This window comes from Micropterus dolomieu, linkage group LG10 (assembly GCF_021292245.1).
Source record: "Micropterus dolomieu isolate WLL.071019.BEF.003 ecotype Adirondacks linkage group LG10, ASM2129224v1, whole genome shotgun sequence".
Classification (NCBI taxonomy): domain Eukaryota; kingdom Metazoa; phylum Chordata; class Actinopteri; order Centrarchiformes; family Centrarchidae; genus Micropterus; species Micropterus dolomieu.
In genome coordinates, this window is record NC_060159.1 from 16,800,217 (window position 1) to 16,819,178 (window position 18,962).

An 18,962-nucleotide genomic window follows, 5' to 3' on the forward strand; every position below is an offset into this window, starting at 1 on the left:
CCACACCTGCTTTATCCATTAAAAAAGAAAAATACAAACATTCACAGCCACCTGTAAGCGTTTAATAGTTATATTATGGACTCTGGGTTAAATATTAAAAAAATAAAAAATCTAAGGTTTCTATCACAACATGAAACTCTTAACTTCATGTCCCAGTTTGTCAAGCTGTACGGTCTGGAGGCTGGAGCATCTTCATCAGTTTTTGAGCTACAGGGAGGAACTCTAACTCCCAGCATGCCCTGTGGAAGTCCCTCATATCTTCATCTTCTATCCACTTCAAAGCCTCTTCTTTGTCTAAGGAATGAATTAAAACCAGTGGGCAGAGGATGTGAGAGGATAGTTGGAAGTTTCAGGTTTATTTTGAATACTTTTCAGTGACAGGTTTTCAATTCTGGCACCTCCAACATCTGACGGAGGTATTATGTTCGTGAAAGTGGGGGATGTGTGTGTCCCTCCCTTCCCCCTGAGGGCCACTGATGTGAATAAGAGCATGTTCTTTCCAGCATGAATCCCTCCCTTGTTATGTAAGGATTAGGAATAACACTGCTGCACCAACCTAAGTATGTAGTGAGGATCTCCAACAGTGACTCTCCCTCCTGTGTGTCCAGCAGTTTCTCAGAGCCGCCGCCAATCATGTTCCACAGCGCCTGACAGACCTGGCCCGCCAACTGCCAATCACCTGGTCCAAAGTCTTTCAAACAGTCCACGAGCCTGGTCACACACACATCACACATACATAAATCGTATGACTCAAGGGAGGAGGGATTCACATGACTGGTGGGTTTGTGGCCATTAGCTCCACTTCATTGGACCGACATCTGAAAGAGGATTGTGTGTGTATGTGTGTGTGTAAAAGGGAAATAAGGACTTAAATGTTAAAGCAATGCTGGAGGGAAGCTTACACTATAGATAGAGGGTCACATAATTTGTTCCATTTCGAGTTCCCATGTCTTCAAATTGTAGAAATGAATCTAAATTGACAGTAATTATAACCACTGTGAACAAATTACATCAAGGTTGAGATGATTAGTAGCATCTTGATCATGCCTGTGGAGTTGTTGTGCTCATGTTTGTCAAAATGAAGACAATATTTCCCCCCAAAAACCCTGTTTACTCCTCGTTGCAAAGAGGATGCTATGTTTGCCAAAAACTCAGACAGGTTTAGGCCAGTTTGCTATTAATTAATCTATTTTTTGCCTTTATGTGATAGAACAGCTGAAGAGAGAGACAGGAAATGTGGGAGAGAGAGACGGGATGACATGTAGAAAAGGACAGCAGGCTGGAACCGAACCCAGGACTCTACGCTAAGGACTTAGAATTTGAATATGGTGAGGGTGCTCTAACAGGTGAGCTAACCAGTGCCCTAATTACTGTTTTTATGTACATCATATACATATACACACACACACACACACACACACACACACATACACACAAACAAACAAACTCTTAATATCTAAGTGCATTTGTCCTTACTTGGCAGCAGCCCCCTCTAGTGAGAGACTGACCCTGTTGGGGGGGTCCAGAGCCAGGTTGGTGAGGACCCCGCAGGCTGAAAAACACATCTCTGTGCTTTGTGAGTCCAGCAGCGTCACTAAAAACTGGTGCACTGAGGGAGAGAGAGACAGAGAGAGCCGGAGAAAGATGACAGCGTGATGGAGGACAAAGCAGGGCAAAGATAAGAAAGCTTCTATCACCAGAGTCAGCAGGCATGTTTATACTGACTGTAGCTGGCCTTGCAGATAAGTCCAGCCTACACATGACAGTACAGTGTGCAGAGGTGGATACTGTACTGGATGTTCTGTGTCTGAGTGCTAATTTTTCTTTAAAGTTGTGTGCTTGGATGACATTATTAATGCATCGTTACATAAGCCTTTTTTTCATTCTAGGCTTTTGTTTCTAACATGGCATCTCTTAGCCAACATTCCAGCAAGAGCCAATGAATACTGTGTGAAATAGGTACAGTCTCATGTTGGAGGGTTTTGTGTGTACTGGTTGGTGTTTGTGTCCATCATATACCTTTGTTTTGCATAATAAAGTCCCGTACATCCTTGGACTGAGACAAATTTCCATACACACGGGTGGCCTCAAGCATGGCGTCCATACTGGAGCTGAGCACCAACTTCAGCATCACTGAAGTACAAAGAAAGAGTGAGCAGAGGAATCGGCAAACCAGACAAACAGTAACACACTCTCATTGTTTTTTTATTTTTCACGTCTACATTTAGATCGGTCAGCCTTACACTTTGCGATGTTGAGCTGACTGCATGTAAGTATAGAGCTTTCTTCCTGGTAGAAGGACAGGTTGTTGATGGTGGCGGCCACATTCACCAAAAGCTCCTCGCTATCCTGCACAGACCTCAGCTCTGAGTCACCAGCACACAAACACACAAAAGAAAGGAAGAAAATAATCATATATATTGTAACCCTGACTTAGTATTACTTTTAAAAGAGATCTTTAAGTAGATGTTTCTTTTTCCTTTAAAACAAAGCCAAAAGAGGGGGAATCAACACTGCATGGTCCACGACTCATTTATGTGAAGTGACCCTGATTCTGGTGTCTAGTCTCAACATAAGATGAGAAAATAAAAATACTACTTTTCATTGTCTTGCACTGCATATACTCACTCAAAATAAACTGCTCTTTCCGTGATAATGACTAACCAGGTGAATACAGGTGAAAGCTGTGCGTCAGTTCGTGTTGATGAGGGGAAGAAGATAAAGTAAAGGTAGATTATTAATTAGATTAGATTATTAATAAAACAACTGCACCATGGATTGTGTAAACTGGGTGGCACTCAGTATTAAGATGTTGGTTCATATTTCCATATGCAGTGCAGATGTAAATAGATATGCATGAAAACGTAGAGATAAATAGAACAATTATAGAATAATTTAGATAAGATAAACACATGCAGAAATACAGTGAACTGGGTTTTCAGCCTTTTTGCATATTACAGCTCAATCACACTGATGTGACACTGTGACATTATCATAAAAGTAGCTGTTATCTGTTGTTAATTTTGGCCTCATGAGCCGGCATACAAAGGTCAATATGACCCAATCCAACCAGCGATGACACTGTGAGCTGCTTGGTAACAGAGTCTGTTCCTGATATAGCAGCTGACGTCGTGTGCTCGGTCATAAATCGCGGATATTGTGGTCGGTGTCAAGCAGCGCCTGTGCCCCCATCTGTAATGTAAAGCAGCACAGCTTGATCAAAACAGGACATCGATCAGCCAAGTGTGCTCTTTCATCTTCTACTGTTGTTTCCACCTGTCACACCAAACCCATATTCATTGGCTCATTTTATGTTTCTGTCTACAGTTACTTAATTTATTTCCCATCTTACCCTCTGGTACCAATCAAACACCCCTCTATGTTTTGAGATTCTAAAATTGTTCCACTAGTTTGACCTCTGTTTTGTTTGTTTAATTTTCTCTCCCAACTGCCATGAAACGTGTGTAGGAGGCAGGCAGCAGAGAAATCGAGAGTTTCACACCCACCTGTGTGTCAGTTCAATCTGTCCTTAAACCATCTAACCACATGGGAGAATTTCACACGCACAAACCAAGTCGGCTGTGACATGTGACAGAACATCCTGCTCATGCAGTGAAGCGCTTAGGTAAACCAAAAGAGGATGTGCTGCGTATCGAACAGGCAGCACTGAGAGGAAAGCGAGCGATGGAATGAAACGACAAATGAGGAGTGTGTTTTCGACCAAAGTCATGTCTTAATGTTTCCAGCACAAGGGAAGTGGTTTGGTGCCTAGCAGATACATACTGTATGTACAGTTCAGCAAACAGCTATTTTTACACCAGATATTCACACTCTGCTTCCTTTGTACGACAGAAATGGGCAAAAAGGACAAATGTAGAAATGCTACGACTGTAAATCTGCTATTGGCTGTATCTTCTATTTCTTAATAAATGATTTTGTTAAGCAAAGACTAACTTAAAAAGGATGAGTTCCTCCTGCTCTCTGCTCACCGATTGTCTCCATGAGCAGCTGAATGCAGCTTGTGTTGGTAACCAGAGCTGGACCTACAGCCGGGTGGATGCACATGTTCGCCAGCACCCTGACCAGCTTCACCAGCACATCCTCGTCCTCCTGCACATTCAGTGGAGGTGCAGAACGCTTGCTGGAGGAAGGGGGACCTTTCTGTGCGGGCGAGACGTCTCTGCGCTGGTAGCTGTCGTATAGCTGCAGGAGTGTGTCCATGCAGCCCTTGCACTGGAAGAGCTGCTGCCGAGCCTCATCACTTTTGGCTGTGAGATTCCCGAGGGTGAAAAGAAGGCGCACAACAAGGTCCTGTGGGAGAGCGGTGGTCAATCTGCATCCGTCAATAAGTTTACATTCTAAATTAAAGCAAACCAACAAAAAATGCGTTCAGTTGTTTCTTTCTATTTCTAAGTGTGGCTGAAAGGCCAGACTGTGTTGGGAAAAGGTATTTAATGGCTTCAAACGTTGTTCTGGTGATCTACTTTTACTCGTGAAGCATAATTTATTCAATGCTAGAAACAAATATTTTGTAGATAGTATAGAACATACATTTCAAGCTTTTTTGTACTTGTTTCTGGGGTCATATTTATCACATGAATGTATATTTTAGGTAGTGTTGTAGTACTTGAGACCGGTCTTGGTCTCGAGACTGGTCTTAAGACCACTTTTTGATGGTCTTGGTCCATATAAAAACACCGATATTGTCCGTTTTTGTACTCAGTGTTGCCTCGTTCTCGGACATTGAGGACTCGGGATTTTATTTCAAAACCAGTCAAGACCATAACTTTGGGAATATCAATAAATTGCTTTTGCATTGTCTGATTTATTTGTTAAAATCCTAACTTTGATTGGATGTAAAACGTATGGCTTCAAATGCAACCAATAACGCTTTTTAAAAATGTGTTGTTCCTGTTAAGGACTGTCACTCCTAACCGCAATGGTAAGCATGGAAAAGGAGAATTGAATAAAGATAATAAAGTGTTTGTATGTGGGTGTTCTAATCTTTCAGATCAATTTGAGAAGTACCTATGATCTCGTTCCACATTTTATTGTGTGTCATGTAATGTGGGGAACTGGTCTTGGTCTTGATTTGGTCTCGGTTTGGGCGATCTCGATTACAACAACTAATTTTAGGGATACAAATGGAAGGGAAAATCCAGTGATAATCGTGTTTTCCTATAATGATCGTTTTTGTTTTTTGTGATGCTCCTGTAGCTCAAGCTTCATGCTTTAAGTATGTGTCATATGTATCCAACATGATGTAACCATGTTTAAATTGCTGAGTAGCTGAATATAAGTAAACTCATTGTAAAGCAGTTTAATCTGGAGGGGGGTTGAAACCTCTTCCTGTGTATGTTTGTGTATTCGGACAGGAGACTGCCTCTCCTCAGTCATCCTGGTGTAATGCTGACGATGGCTCATGCTTACAAGTATTAAAAGATCTGCTGCGAAGTATAATTGTGTCATCTGCGCTAGACTAAGATTCCTCAGTAGTGGTGGCAGTAGTCCTCGACACAACAAATAATTGATTTCTTTATCTATTAGTCGTCAGTTTATTGTTTGTTCTGTAAAATGTCTAATTTCTCACAGCCCAAAATAATGACTTCAGATGTCTTATTTTGTCCAAGCAACAGTCCAAAACACAAAGATAATCTATTTACAATCATACAAAACACAGAAAATCCTCACTTTTCAGAAGCTGGAACAAGGAACGGTTTGGTATTTTTGCTTGAAAAATGATTAAGGCAATCAATCGATGATTAAAATAGTTAGATAAATTAAAGCATATTTACAGTTGTCTATTCTAAATAACAAAAAGATCTGCCCCAATTAAACACAAATGTAATTAAACATGAGTTTATATTTAACATTTTAAAATCAACAGCCACTTCACCTGCAGCACAGTAAGCCTGCCCCATTTTATAGCACTCTTGTCAGTGTCACTCATGTCCCCCAGAGGTGTCATAGCTGTGTAGACTTGTCTGAGTGTAACTACACCCTGTCTCTTCAATGAACTATCACACACTTACCGAGAAAAAAGGTAACAAATGACACCATGTGCGTCACTCTTGTATCCTAACTCTACTTAGTAAATAACATGAATAGCAGAGCACACTCTTTTCTCCCATAAACGTGACATTGGTATGAGGACAGGACAGACTGTTCCTGGACTATGCGCTCATTACATCTCTTACTGTCCTGTGTGTGTGTGTGTGTGTGTTTGACGGCATGGATGAGATTAAAAACACATGTCAGTCATATCTAAATTGCCAAAGTCCCACCCTTTTCTTCTCCTCCTATTCCTCTTGTCTATCTCTCCTCCCCTCCACCTCTGTATCACCTCTACTCAAGCTCACCCCCTTTTTCTGCTCTCCTCCCCTTTCCTTGACTTACTCAGCCCCTCCTTGGATGATTAAATGTCAAAACACCACACACACACACACACACACACACACACACACACACAGCAGATCAGAGAAAGAGAATCATGTGCAGATGAACATAAATGTCCTTGAACTTGAGATACATGAACAACTTGCTCTGAGGGTAAACATTCTTAGTGGACTTACATATCACTTCTCCCTAATACACACAGACTCAAGCGCGTGCACACACACACACACACACACACACACACGAGGAGGCTCATGGACTCACCTGTTTTTGGTGATGTTTGCTCAGCAGTTCTAAAAATAGTTGGTAGCAGTCGGGGGTCTGGGCCAGAGCGAGGCGGCACTCAGAGTAAGATGAGAGTTTACTGAGGGAGAGAGGGGACAACAAATACCACTGATCATTCCACTCACCAACTGCTCCGCCATGCTGACTCTATATGGAGATATTAAATCAACACTGCTAGTGGATAAATAAGCCTGTGCTGGGGTCTACCTTTCATACTTATATTATCTTGGGCAAAAAAAATCAGACAGTATTATCAGCACTGATAAATGACTGGTACAACTGCTTTGCCTTATATTTTGTATTCAAAAAAGACATTTTATTACACGCTAAAAGGTTAATGTTTTATTTTGTGCTTCACACACTGATGAGATTCTTGTGTCAGAGAAGGAGGCTGAGACCTGGGGTGACAAAATCTCCAGTGTTGTATATTGGCCTTCGCCATCTTTTTTTGCAGTGCTTGAAGTGGGCCGGTACTCACGCAGTACTGTGGTGTACTGTGACTTTTTCTGGAACATCGGTGCTTTTCACAAGCTTCTGGTACTCTTTTCTGCCGTCTCTGTATCAGGTTCTCTAGGCGATTCACAATGGCCCTAAATAAACCGCATTAACCAGGGAGCACTATGTTACACTCACCTATTCCCACTTTCACCTGCCTGCTTTTCTCTGTCGGCTCCAAAAGGGCACCAACAGAACACAAACAGAGTCAGATGATAAACACGAAGATGAACTTAAGATTCTACCCTACCAGGTGCTGACTGTTTGCGTGACACACTGAAAGTAGAGAGAAGAGAAAGTGGACTGAAAACTGAAACGGCCAAAACAGAAATCAGCTGTGTCACTACCCTGATTGTTTTTGTAACAGTATAGGCACAAAATCAGATGTATAACCACATCCTGTCTGACAAATGTGTGTTTCTCTGGAAACTCTTGTTTTGTGATACTACAAACAAAAGCCCTTTACAAATGTGTAAGAGGAAAAAAGAAAGCATTGAATTTAGAAGGAGAGTGACTGCTGAGTTAGAAAGGAAAACAGAGAACAGAAGGTGAGACCTGAATGATGACCTGTTTTTATTCAGCTCATGACAGGTTAGTTTGGTTTACATTAGTGAGTTGTCGAAAAGAGCAGGAAGAAATAAGGGAGAAGAGATCCACAATAGCAAAGACAGTCCACACCAGAAGTGTGACATTATGTGATATTAATATAATCTTATTAACTGCATGTATGATACCTGTATATTCTGGAAATGTTGGTGCAGATGTCCTGGTCTTTGCTGTGTAGACGGAGCACCAGACAGAGCTCTGACAGTATAGAGAAAGTGATGAAGAGTGGACGGGAATCAGGGTGATCTGCTAGGTTCCTCAGGGTTGCTGTCAGCTACAGAGGTCAGAGGTCGGACAGAAAGAATGAGGGGTGAGAGTGTTGGATAGTGAGAAAAAATTTATACAAATGTACCTAATGTTTCTAAGCGGTTATATGTAGGTCAGTATTTCAGTATTGTGCTATTGTGGCGTGCACATAATGTTGGTCGGTTGCTCATTAAGGCTGGCTGCTGGCCTGCACAGGACGCCATACCAGACACTATTCAGCATGGACATAAATCATTCTATCACAAGAGGGAAACAGTCATTTCCAACACACGGCAGCACTGGAAGTTCTGGAAAGTTATGGTCTGCTTATTTCCCTCCTCTAACAGCATAATGAGTTGTGTTAGATATCAAATGAAACCCTGGCTCAAGATGTTTGCTTGGGCCAACTTATGCGGTTACCAGCAATCATTTTTGGAAGAGTGAAGCAGGGTGTGTTTTAGACTGAAGTGGCCAGGCCAGCAGAGAATATTATGCTCTTGGAGCAGCTTCTATGCCACACATAAACAAAAACATTTTTGTCTAATAGTTTGAAAATCAGCCAATAGCCACATAAAGAAGAGTATTTAACACTGTGTTCCTATTGACTTAGTATAACTTTGTTTTACTCACATAGCCAAAGTGAAATTATGTGTATTGTTTTGAGCAGGAGTAGATGACTCAAACTTCCTCCTGAACTGTAATACAAAAGCTATTGGTTTCAAAAGACTGGTGTACATCAAATAGCTAAATATTTCTTAAAAATGTTTTAAAATACCCTATGAAACTTTACTGAATGCTTCTCAGCAATGTTAAGTCTGTGTCACACCTGAACAAGGATGTGCCCTGCTATGGTGAAGTTGGTGTCTTCTGCTTTGCAGAGCCTCTGGATGAGTTTCTGAGACGCACCAATGCAGTTCTTGTCCAACAGAAGTCTGAGGATTACACTGTTTCCTGAGAGAAATTTCACAGTGCCAACACAGTACAGCAGAGCTTCTCCAGATGTAGACACATCCTCATTGCTCAAAATGCCCAGAAATGAGTCTAGATGCAGAGAAAAATCAAATGTTAACATCATGGCGCACACAATGTGTAATGACCTGGTAAATGGGTTCCAAAAACCAAAAAAAGAACTGGACAGATAAAACTTCACTTCAGGGCAGCAGAGAACATGATGATCTTGAGAAGCCTATATACCAGACATAAACAAAAACATCTTGTCTAATAGTGGGAAAATCTACATCAGCCAACAAACACAACATTTAATATATAAGTTTTACTCACATACATTTGGAAACATAGGACATGGTACAGAATAGGAAACCTAAGCTAGATCACCGTCTCCTCGCATAGTGTTCACCTATGATAGAGTTGTTCTGGAAGAGGATGTCGTTGCTGTCACTGCGGCTGATCTGGAAGACGAGCTTACAGATGTTGAGCAGGTTGTTTCCACTGACACACAGCTGGAGAGAAAAATGCAAAAAACAATTTTTGTGTTAAGTGAACAAGTGCCCTGGATGCCCTTGACAGCGACTCAGTGGCATCCATGCTGACACCCACATAGACACAGACAACTCACAGCAAGGCAGAGCTTGGCAATGTGCAGGTTGAGCTGGGCAGAGTTGAGGTCGATGAGGCGGAACAATGTTCGAAGAATCCCTGACCTCCTCTTACACTGTCGGCCGAGCATGTCTGCTTCTGCCAAGGTGCCATGGAGACCGTCACACAAATCACACAGACGGTCCACAGATCCCTCAGAGCTGCCTGGCATCATATGTCAAGTTCAGGGCAACATGTCAAACATTCACAGAGAAAGCAAACATCCCAAAATGAAAACACTCGCACTGTGTGTGTTGGCAAGTGTGCATCCATAAAAATATTATGAGCGATGTCTTGTACTGTTTGTGCAATATACTTTGGCTTTACTGCATAGCGTATGTTTATTATTTGCATGAGGAACTTGAGGTTAAATCCTCAACATCATTAATACATTGGTCAGCAGTAAAATAACATTCCCCTTCCTTTTCTAAGAAGCAGCTCTATGTTTCTATGGTCAAACAATTCTGCAACAGGCAGCTACAATCTTGACGCAGAGGAAGAGAAAGGGTGGAGTCTCTTCCTTGTTTTTGAGGTAAAATAAATGTTTTCCCTGCATAAATAACAGGGTTTGGCCATTTCTAAAAAAGTTTGGCTGCAGTCTCGCACTTCACTGCAATTTCCCACTGAATCTGAAAGGTGTTTTATGCATGAGCCAGAAGGCACTTGGTACAATAAATATTTAATATTTATCTTTCAAATGAATTTTCCATTAAATGTGTAGAGTGTTAAAATATTTATAGCCATAGATTTCATTTCATGGCTGCCAGACTTCAGTTTCAGGCTAAGACAATTCTGTATAGATGCCAAGCACAACACTGTTTTGTTTGCCTTTCTCCAGTGGTTGAAATGACAGTGCTTTTTCATTTTTGGATACTTCATGCATGACTATCTGCCAGTGCTAAAAATCTATTTCCCAGTCTGCTGGTTGAAAATGAAATGTAATAAGCAAACAGAGAGATTAGGCACTAACAAGAGAAGCATACCTAATAAAATAGACCAAAATCAATGGAACCACATTACATTTTAGATTAGCTTTAGAGACATTCTTCAACCAGAAGGAATCGTGATTGGAGTAGGTGACACAAACTATCCTTTAGGGTTAAATGAATGCACGTCACATGTTTGAACGTTTTTACTGGGTTTCCTTATTGCATTGCTCACACTACCTGCAGCCACACTCTCTAGCTGTTGGAGAAGAGGAGCAATCATATTATTCCACACCAATGACTCTGCATCCTCCTCTTTGCTTGTGGTGTTGTCTCCATTCCCCAACTCTGAAATGTGCAGAGAAAATCGCCAATTACCACCTCAAAATCCAGACAGTGAACATGAGCAGCAAGCATGGTTCACAAGTTCACAGTCTTAAAATAAAACAGCAGGAAGTTTGATGCCACAATGAAAGGTCACCATCCACAGCTACACATCCTCTGATTTCTGTGCTGATGTGAAATAGTCTGTGCATTGGCATGTGAGTGTGTGCGTGTGTGATGAAAACATGTGTGCATGTGTTTGTGCACGCAAATGTCTGCAGTCTCTCACACATCGTGCACCTTTTTGTGCTGAACATTTGCATACCCCTTTGCTTGGTGTGATGCAGGAAACTGCGGTTGCCCTAACCAACAGCTCTCTCAGCTATTGGCTGGCTGCCTTTCATGGTGGAAATTAGGCCCTTAGCAACAACACCCCAATCAAAGTTTGACACTCAGGAAGGGGTGTTCAGTTGCTGGGAGAGAGGTGTGTCTCTGTTGTTGGTGAAACAACATTTTTGGGCTCAAGTCTTATATTTAGGCATACACTTAGACATCTTAGAAAAGAAGTTACTTCGGAAGTAAAATCACTGAAAGGTTAAGTGGTCTGTTAGGAAAAGCTGCAACTATATTTTAATTTTACACACTCTGTACAAAATGTACCATTCATGTTTAAAATTAAAAAAATAGCAGTGAAGTTCATTTGGTATATCTAGACAAACCTGTTTTCCGTCCTGTTCTGCACTCGGTGGGTCTAACTCCTGAGTCATCACCTGGCTGCGTTATTCTACTGTTGGCACAAAGAAACACAAAAACACAAAGAGTCTGGTTACATCAGATTTTGGAGATGAGTCATGTATGCCTACTGACTTGTTTAGTTTAATTTTATTGACTTTGGGAAAATTTGGGCATTAAAACAATAGTAAAACCTAAACTCAATATATTTAAAGGATGAATTGTTGTGTCAAATACATCTCCATTAATGTTGCTCACTTTATATTGTCAACAGGCCTTCAGTTGTAGTTTCATCAAGTGCCACTAGGTGTCCCTGTTGCAGCAGAGTTTGAGAGGTGTGCAGGTGATGTTATACTGTGGTGTCTGTTCTGTCTGTTTGTGCTTGACTGCTTGGAAGTTTTTGCGGGCGTGTGAATCTTTGTATCTGTGCGGGCGTGTGTGCCGCTGTGCATCACAAACTGTAATCCCCAACAGACAGGAACTAAGATCTTAGCTTTGTGGGCAGTCTGGTTAAAGCTGTTCATGCTTTGTCACTGTGAGCTGTCTCCACAGTCTTACCGCCTCTGTGCAGTAACCGTAAAGTGCTCCCAAAACCACGCCCCTCGTCATGTTATGCTATGTATTGTGGCTTTCTCTCTGCATGTGACTGTTGCATCTCACTCTCTGCATGTCACTGTCAAGTCTGCACTATTCCTCACACACACTATTATTCACACAAAGTGAATGACTCAGTGCTATAATAATTTCTGTGAAACATGACAGGTAGTATGTCTTATGACTAAATACTGTGACCAACTGAGAAAATAATTATTAATAAAACTGCAGATGCAGAGAACATATGCAGCATGTTGAGTCATCCCAATCACCTCTTTAACTACAAGATTAACTTCACAAATCTCTGACAAAAGAGTGAATCAACCTTAGAAAACATGGAAAAGTAAGTAATCACTCCTGTTAGAGACAAACATCATGTTATCAGGGCTGCCTAAAGCTTCTGCAGTGACAGTTTAAAAGGTTGACTCTCAGGATGGAACATTTATTTGAGCTTTTACTCTCAAGTGAATTTTATTTCATGGTCTAGCTTAACAGGTATGAGACAGAAAATGCCCCCCAAGACTGTAAAATATTATCCTTTCTATTCCATTGTGGCATCACCAGAAGGTGTTACTTGATTATGTTAACATTAATATACAGTTTGTGGGTGCTTGTATAGAGTGCACTTTCCCTTTGATGGAGATATAGTGGTATAAGCTGGCCCACAGGGCATATGCAGCAGGCAGTGCTGGCCGAGGCATGTTGCAGTGAATGTCAGAGAGGGGGCTTTGGCTCTGTATGATGGGATTAAGAGCCTGATAATAAGGCCTCTTTGTGTGATACGGCATTCTCTGAGACATGACCTCATCCCTGTCTTAGGCCTGGTCAGTGCACTGCAGTCACAGCACACACTGCTGCCAGCCTTGCCCAGATGGGCACCCAAATCTAATAGAGAGCCATTTAGAGCTATAAAGCTCCGGCTTATTGGAGAAAAAGAACCTATTGGATGTCTTTATATCTCATCCAACTCATCACATTAATCTATCATGCTGTGTCTATTTCCACTTGCCGTCAGTGTACTTCTGGCTTGACTATCTCTGTGATTTTCACTCTGTTTGTCTCTGTCTAGTGCACCTTTTATGTAGTTCATTGCAACACTAAAGGACAGTACTTCAAAATGTTGACCTAACATTAATCAAGAAGATGACGTCTTTAATCTTTTCCTCTTAAATCATAAATTGACCACATTCGCATCTCTTGGGACTTCTCTTTGTCAGCAACAAGTTGTACAAAAAATTGCGTGTTAACTTGGCCTGTGAGGGAGGAGGTGAGGAGGCTGTGCTGCGGGCGATAGCCCAGATTTCCTGTAAAATTGTTTTATGGTCTGTCCCCCCTCTACAGCCCCATCTGCCCCACCCAATCGATAGGCGGATGGATTGTAACGACAGCCCCCGACCTCATGGCCAGAATTATGCCCCTCGTGCTGACAGACAGCTGATGAGGTCGGCAGAAAAAAGCACAGCTTTTAGCCTCTCCGCACTGTGAAGGTGTCAGAGCTGACACATCATAGTAATGACAGATCGAGGCAGTTTCATTGGAAATGAAGCTTGCCAAGAAGTTGGGTTTAACTGTGACCAAGATATAGTGTACAGTAAAGTATATGAGGGTTTAAAATGTGGTAGACGGTTTCTTTTTGACCATGCACATTAGAGCCTTAGTGATCATGATTAAAAGTGTATACTTTTTAAATGCTGTGTTCACAAACATTATGGATGTAAACAACAATTTAGAACCGGACTAGAAAACACTAGTGACTTACCCTACATTTGATTTTGTCTAACGTTAGTCCTTGTACAATATAAAAGACATGTCAATCCATTAGAGAGTGATAGCAGTTTCCAGGCCTGTGTTTAAATCTTTCATTTTTATTATAATTTAGGTCATGGGATGGGCATTTAAGTGCACACACAAATAATTATAGCAACATCAGCCTTCCTAAGGTATTTCCTGTTATAATTTTCTCTGCCCAGTAATCTGGATAAGTTGTGGACCAAAACAGGAACACGAAAAGACATTCAAAACTCTGAGAATTTGACATACTGGGCAAGGCAATGAGAAAGGCAAGAAAGCAAAGAGAAGGATTTGATGAAAGGGAAAAATTGGAGCCACAATCAGCTCTATCTGGTAATGGCTACCACTGCAACCTCTGTGTGCCTATAAATCTTCAACTCATTGTTGTACTGTCACTGGTCAAATAGAGGGTTGGGGAAAGGCGGGGTGGGGTGGGGGCCAAGAAAGAAGGTCAGATCTTACAAGTCCAATAGTGGGATAGAAAGCATACCTTTCACTTGCTGTTCTGCGTGGGCCAGGTTTGTGGGGACCACTGAGGACTGCGGTGTGGTCTGTACTAGGGAATCGTTTGGTTGACGGCTGCATTTGTCCAGGGCATGGATTCAATCTCTCTTTCACTAAACATATAGAAAGGAGGTTATTTACGTGTTTCTGGTGTATGCTGCAGTAATGTTTCTTCTTGTTTCACTAGCTAAAAGTACAAATGTCAATTTGTACACAATCAAATACTGTATGTATTCAGGTCAAAAACTTCCAAATTCAATCAATACTTTTGTACATCCTTATCTATTTTATTGCTCCATAGTAGAGCAGATTCATGAGAAGACCTGAGAGAGAGAGAGAGAGTACTCATATTCAATTCAAAACAGCAGCAGTAAATTATGTTTTTCACCCAGCCCAGCAACAAAGAATGTAAATCAGGTATAATGTCAGCATTTGAATAGCTCCATCAATTTCCCTTTCAGAAAACTGCTCTTGCACTAGTGCCTACACAGAAGATTTAAAGTGATGCAACGGGTGAAATAAATGTGAGTGTTGTTTTCTTTTTTCATTTTTCACCCGTTTAACAAATGAACCATCTAATACCTTCTGCTATAACCATTTTATTAGAAGCATAATTATTTCTGACTAATAATAACTTTACAATGGGTCATACATTCAGTAAATGTAAACTTTTCCCTTTTTTTCTTTTATGCCTTGATACAGAGTTGCATCAATATTTTTTTCCTTTCTTACCATCTGTGTGTCCCTCAACAGGAGGCAACGTTGTGAGAGATCCAGCCCTAAGAAGGCGTGCCCGTGCCACTGCCAAGCCCCTCTTCACTTCCAGTGGGTCTGTGGGGGGTTTGGGAAAGGCCTTGAATGGATCCTCAGCATCGCAGGGGACTGGAAACTTTGGCTTCTAGTACCACACAAACATATTAGTAGCATCTGATGGTGTGAACAATGAGCCAGAACTTGAATCCACCAATGAAACTACTTATTTCCATAAAGAGATCCTAATATTTTGATTACTAATTTATTCATATTTTTTGATCACATATATTAAGATTATAATCACATTTATTAAAACTAGATAAGCTTTCATGATGATGTACAGAGGCGTGCATACTCCTTATCCTATTTTTCAGTTTTCATGGTAATACACATAACATTTAAATAAGCAAATATGTACTTGAGCTAACAACAAATAACACCTTAATTCGAATCTGATACTTTATGAACTACCACATATAGGTGTGTGTGTGTGTGTAAGGGAACTTACATGGTCCAGAGGAGACAGTCGAGTCCCTGAACCTGGTCTGGAGTCAGGGGCATCAAAATTTTGAGCATGAAGACTGAAAAGTGAAAAAATGGCTCATTACTTGTACAAGTTAGACAAGAGCCACAGTTGATATCAGAACCTAACAACATGAAGGAGATTTAAGTGGAGTTGGGGACCAACCTAAAAGTCGATGGAGGCCTGTTGTCATGATCTGCACGAACAGAGCTCTTTCCAAAAAGTTGCCTGTGTCCATCTCTGGGAGTAAATGGTCGCTGGGTGGACTGGACTCGCAGGGACTGTCTGGCTTCACTGACAATTTCTGCACTTGTTTTCCTCAAAGTGTTGCGCCTTGGATTGAACGGGCTGCAAATATCATGGCTTCTCTCCATTGACGCCATTTAGGCCAAGACAGTCTGCAAGTGATGTCAGTGGTTTGATAATGAGTGGTTATAGATTGGAAATGTTAAAAAAATTAGGATAATGCCAGAACAGAAAATGAACAGTAGGTGTAAAATGCATCCGAGGTTGCAATGAATAACATTTGAAGCATGGCAAGAAGTAAAGAAAGAGGTGTCCAGATCTTTCACGTAAGTAAAAGCAGCAATACTACAATGTAAAATGACAAGTAAAAGTCCTTACTTATGTAAAAGGTATTATCAACAAAATATACCTAAAGTATCAAAAGTAAAAGTACTCAATATGTAGCATAATGGCCCATGTCAGTGTTATGATATAATATACTACATGACTGCATTTGAAGCTATAACTAAAGATTATTAACAATTAATCATTTAGTCTATAAGATGTGAGAAAAAGAGTGAGCAATGTCCATCACAATTTTCCAAAGTTGACATATTTGATTTCCTTGTTTTGGAACTTATCAATTAATCGACTAATTGTTTTAAGTGTAATTTAATTCTTATTGCAGAGCCATACAAGTGTAAACAGCATTTTAATGTTGTAGCTAATAGAAGATGATCTTATTTTAAATACTTTCTATACTGTTAGATAGTTTAACCTATAACAACGCATCATTTTTTATAGGAGCATCAAATGTTTTGTATGTTAAATCTTAATATGCAAAGTAAGTAGTAACTATAATTGCAGGTGGAGTAAAAAGTACAATAGACCCTATTTCCCTCTAAAATGTGGTCATGTAAAAGTATAAATAACCAAAAGTGTAAAGTACAAGTACCTTACAATTGTACCAAAGTGTGGTACTTGAGATATACCATTATGACGTGTGACAGTCCAAATACAATTTTCTAGCACTGCAAAGAGCATAATGGTCTGTCAATTTGGATTAGAGTTCAAATATTGACCAGCATATAGCTGATTGTTGATGTTACTATAGCTCTAAATACAATAAAATGTTTTTTAGTGTGTTTACCTAAAGAATAAGTCCAACAGTACAACCTCTATTATTACATTTCATGGGTTTGAGGACTTTATGTGTGAGTGAATGAAAAGTCCCTCTGCGCGTTCACGCCCGTCTCCATGGTGACTAAATGCTGCTTTGGTGGTTTTAACAACAAACCCGAGAAACAAATTAACCTTTGCACGCAAGAAGGCGAGCTAAACTGTTTTATTAATATCCGTCAGAGCAGATTAAAATTTCTGTTCTATAGTAAGCGTATCTAACTTCTAAACGACCAGACAGAGAGGTGGAGGGAAACAGTAGCCTAAACCGGAGCATAAAATAAAGCATATAACCACCAAACGAATAACATCAGTAAAGAAAACTAGAAAACTTACCGTTTAAACTGTAAAATCCTCCGTGTGTGATCAGTTATCATTCCAAATCTTAAAGGCAGCATGCACAGACAAAACAAACATTGACATCTGACTTTGCTGAAAACAGTGACGTTTTTCAGCTCTGCTGCAAGCTATGCTGAGGAAGACACGTGCACGAGCTTCACTTAAGGGCAGTCTCATGCAAAACGGTGACGCGCGTGTATCAGTCGTGGAGGTTGGATGCAAACTTTAAACTTAACGCGGAAAATTGTAAGTCAATTTCCATTAATTGTGTTGATTTAAGAAGTGTTACTAATCTTGCTGATAAATGTAGACCATATAAGCCTATATTTATGGAAAAAGTATTCAGATCTTTTGCTTAGTAAAAGCAATAATATAATTTTCAGATAGTGGAGTGAAAAGGTATGCGTACAGGGTCGCAGGGGGCTAGCCAATCCCAGCGGACATCGGGCGAAAAGCGCGGTACACCCTGGACAGGTCGCCAGTCCATCGCATATATATATATATATATATATATATATATATATATATATATATATACTACTGATTAATAGTATTCAGTAATACTCACCAACCTCACCATCCAAGAAAGGAAGGCTGTGATATCTCTGAGCAAGGATCAAAACATCACTATCCTACCTGCTGACAAAGGAAGATGCACAGTAGTACTTAACACAGCTGACTACCAGAACAAAGTCAACACACTACTAATGGACACAAACACGTATGAGACACTGAGATGAGACCCAACCAGCGGATACAAGAAAAAGGCCATAGAATGTCTACAACAGTTACAGAAAGACAACACCATCACCCGTGAACAATATTACCGTTTGTATCCTGGAGAAGCCATTCCTTGCATTTATGGACTACCCAAGATACACAAAGAAGGAGCCCCACTCAGGCCGATTATCAGCAGCATTAACTCGGTCACCTACAACATTGCCAAACACATTTCTACCATCTTAGCTCCATTGGTGGGAAACACGCCTCACCACGTCCAAAACTCTATTGACTTAGTAAACAAAGTTCGAGGACTAAAACTGGATCCAGATGAAACCATGGTATCCTATGACGTGACTTCTTTGTTCACCTGCATCCCCACCATAGAGGCAGTAGAAACCGTTAGGAAACGGCTAACACAAGACAACACCCTGGACAACAGAACTAGCCTCAGCCCTGACCAAATCTGCAAATTACTCGACCTCTGTCTAAACACCACCTACTTCCAGTACAACAGTGGATTCTACAGACAGAAGCATGGCTGTGCCATGGGCTCACCAGTATCCCCGATTGTGGCAAACATCTACATGGAAGAAGTGGAGAATAAAGCCCTCAACTCCTTCAGAGGAATAGCACCGAGCCACTGGTACAGATATGTGGACGACACCTGGGTCAAAATTAAAAGCCAGGAAGTGCAAGCCTTCACAGAACACATCACCTCTGTGGAC

General features: G+C 40.8%; 1 protein-coding gene across 2 annotated transcripts; it reads right to left on the reverse strand.

Annotated features, from left to right (window-relative positions):
- Positions 1-40: 40 nt before the first annotated feature.
- On the reverse strand, positions 41-17,661 carry armc2 (armadillo repeat containing 2). 2 transcript variants are annotated; one of them, XM_046061245.1, is made up of 18 exons: positions 17,512-17,661; positions 15,937-16,169; positions 15,757-15,829; positions 15,228-15,393; positions 14,482-14,608; positions 11,594-11,658; positions 10,791-10,898; positions 9,605-9,789; positions 9,386-9,488; positions 8,855-9,069; positions 7,911-8,056; positions 6,661-6,760; positions 3,990-4,311; positions 2,244-2,366; positions 2,020-2,133; positions 1,477-1,609; positions 557-711; positions 41-294 (listed from the first exon to the last, which is right to left on the reverse strand). In XM_046061245.1, exons 2-18 carry the CDS (start codon positions 16,152-16,154, stop codon positions 161-163), a joined length of 2,487 nt encoding a protein of 828 aa, XP_045917201.1. In that variant the 5' UTR covers positions 16,155-16,169; positions 17,512-17,661; the 3' UTR covers positions 41-160. The 2 variants fall into 2 exon arrangements, with proteins under 2 accessions (XP_045917201.1, XP_045917200.1); XM_046061244.1 differs by having other exon boundaries at positions 11,594-11,661.
- Positions 17,662-18,962: the final 1,301 nt, after the last annotated feature.

Coding starts and splice junctions, on each gene's coding strand:
- armc2 (XM_046061244.1), bottom strand. CDS start 16,154: ATGGCGTCAATGGAGAGAAGCCATGATATTTGCAGCCCGTTCAATCCA. Junction 11,662..14,481: donor CGCAGAACAGCAAGTGAAAG/GTATGCTTTCTA, acceptor TTGTGCCAACAG/TAGAATAACGCAGCCAGGTG. Junction 9,489..9,604: donor TTGCCAAGCTCTGCCTTGCT/GTGAGTTGTCTG, acceptor TTTTCTCTCCAG/CTGTGTGTCAGTGGAAACAA.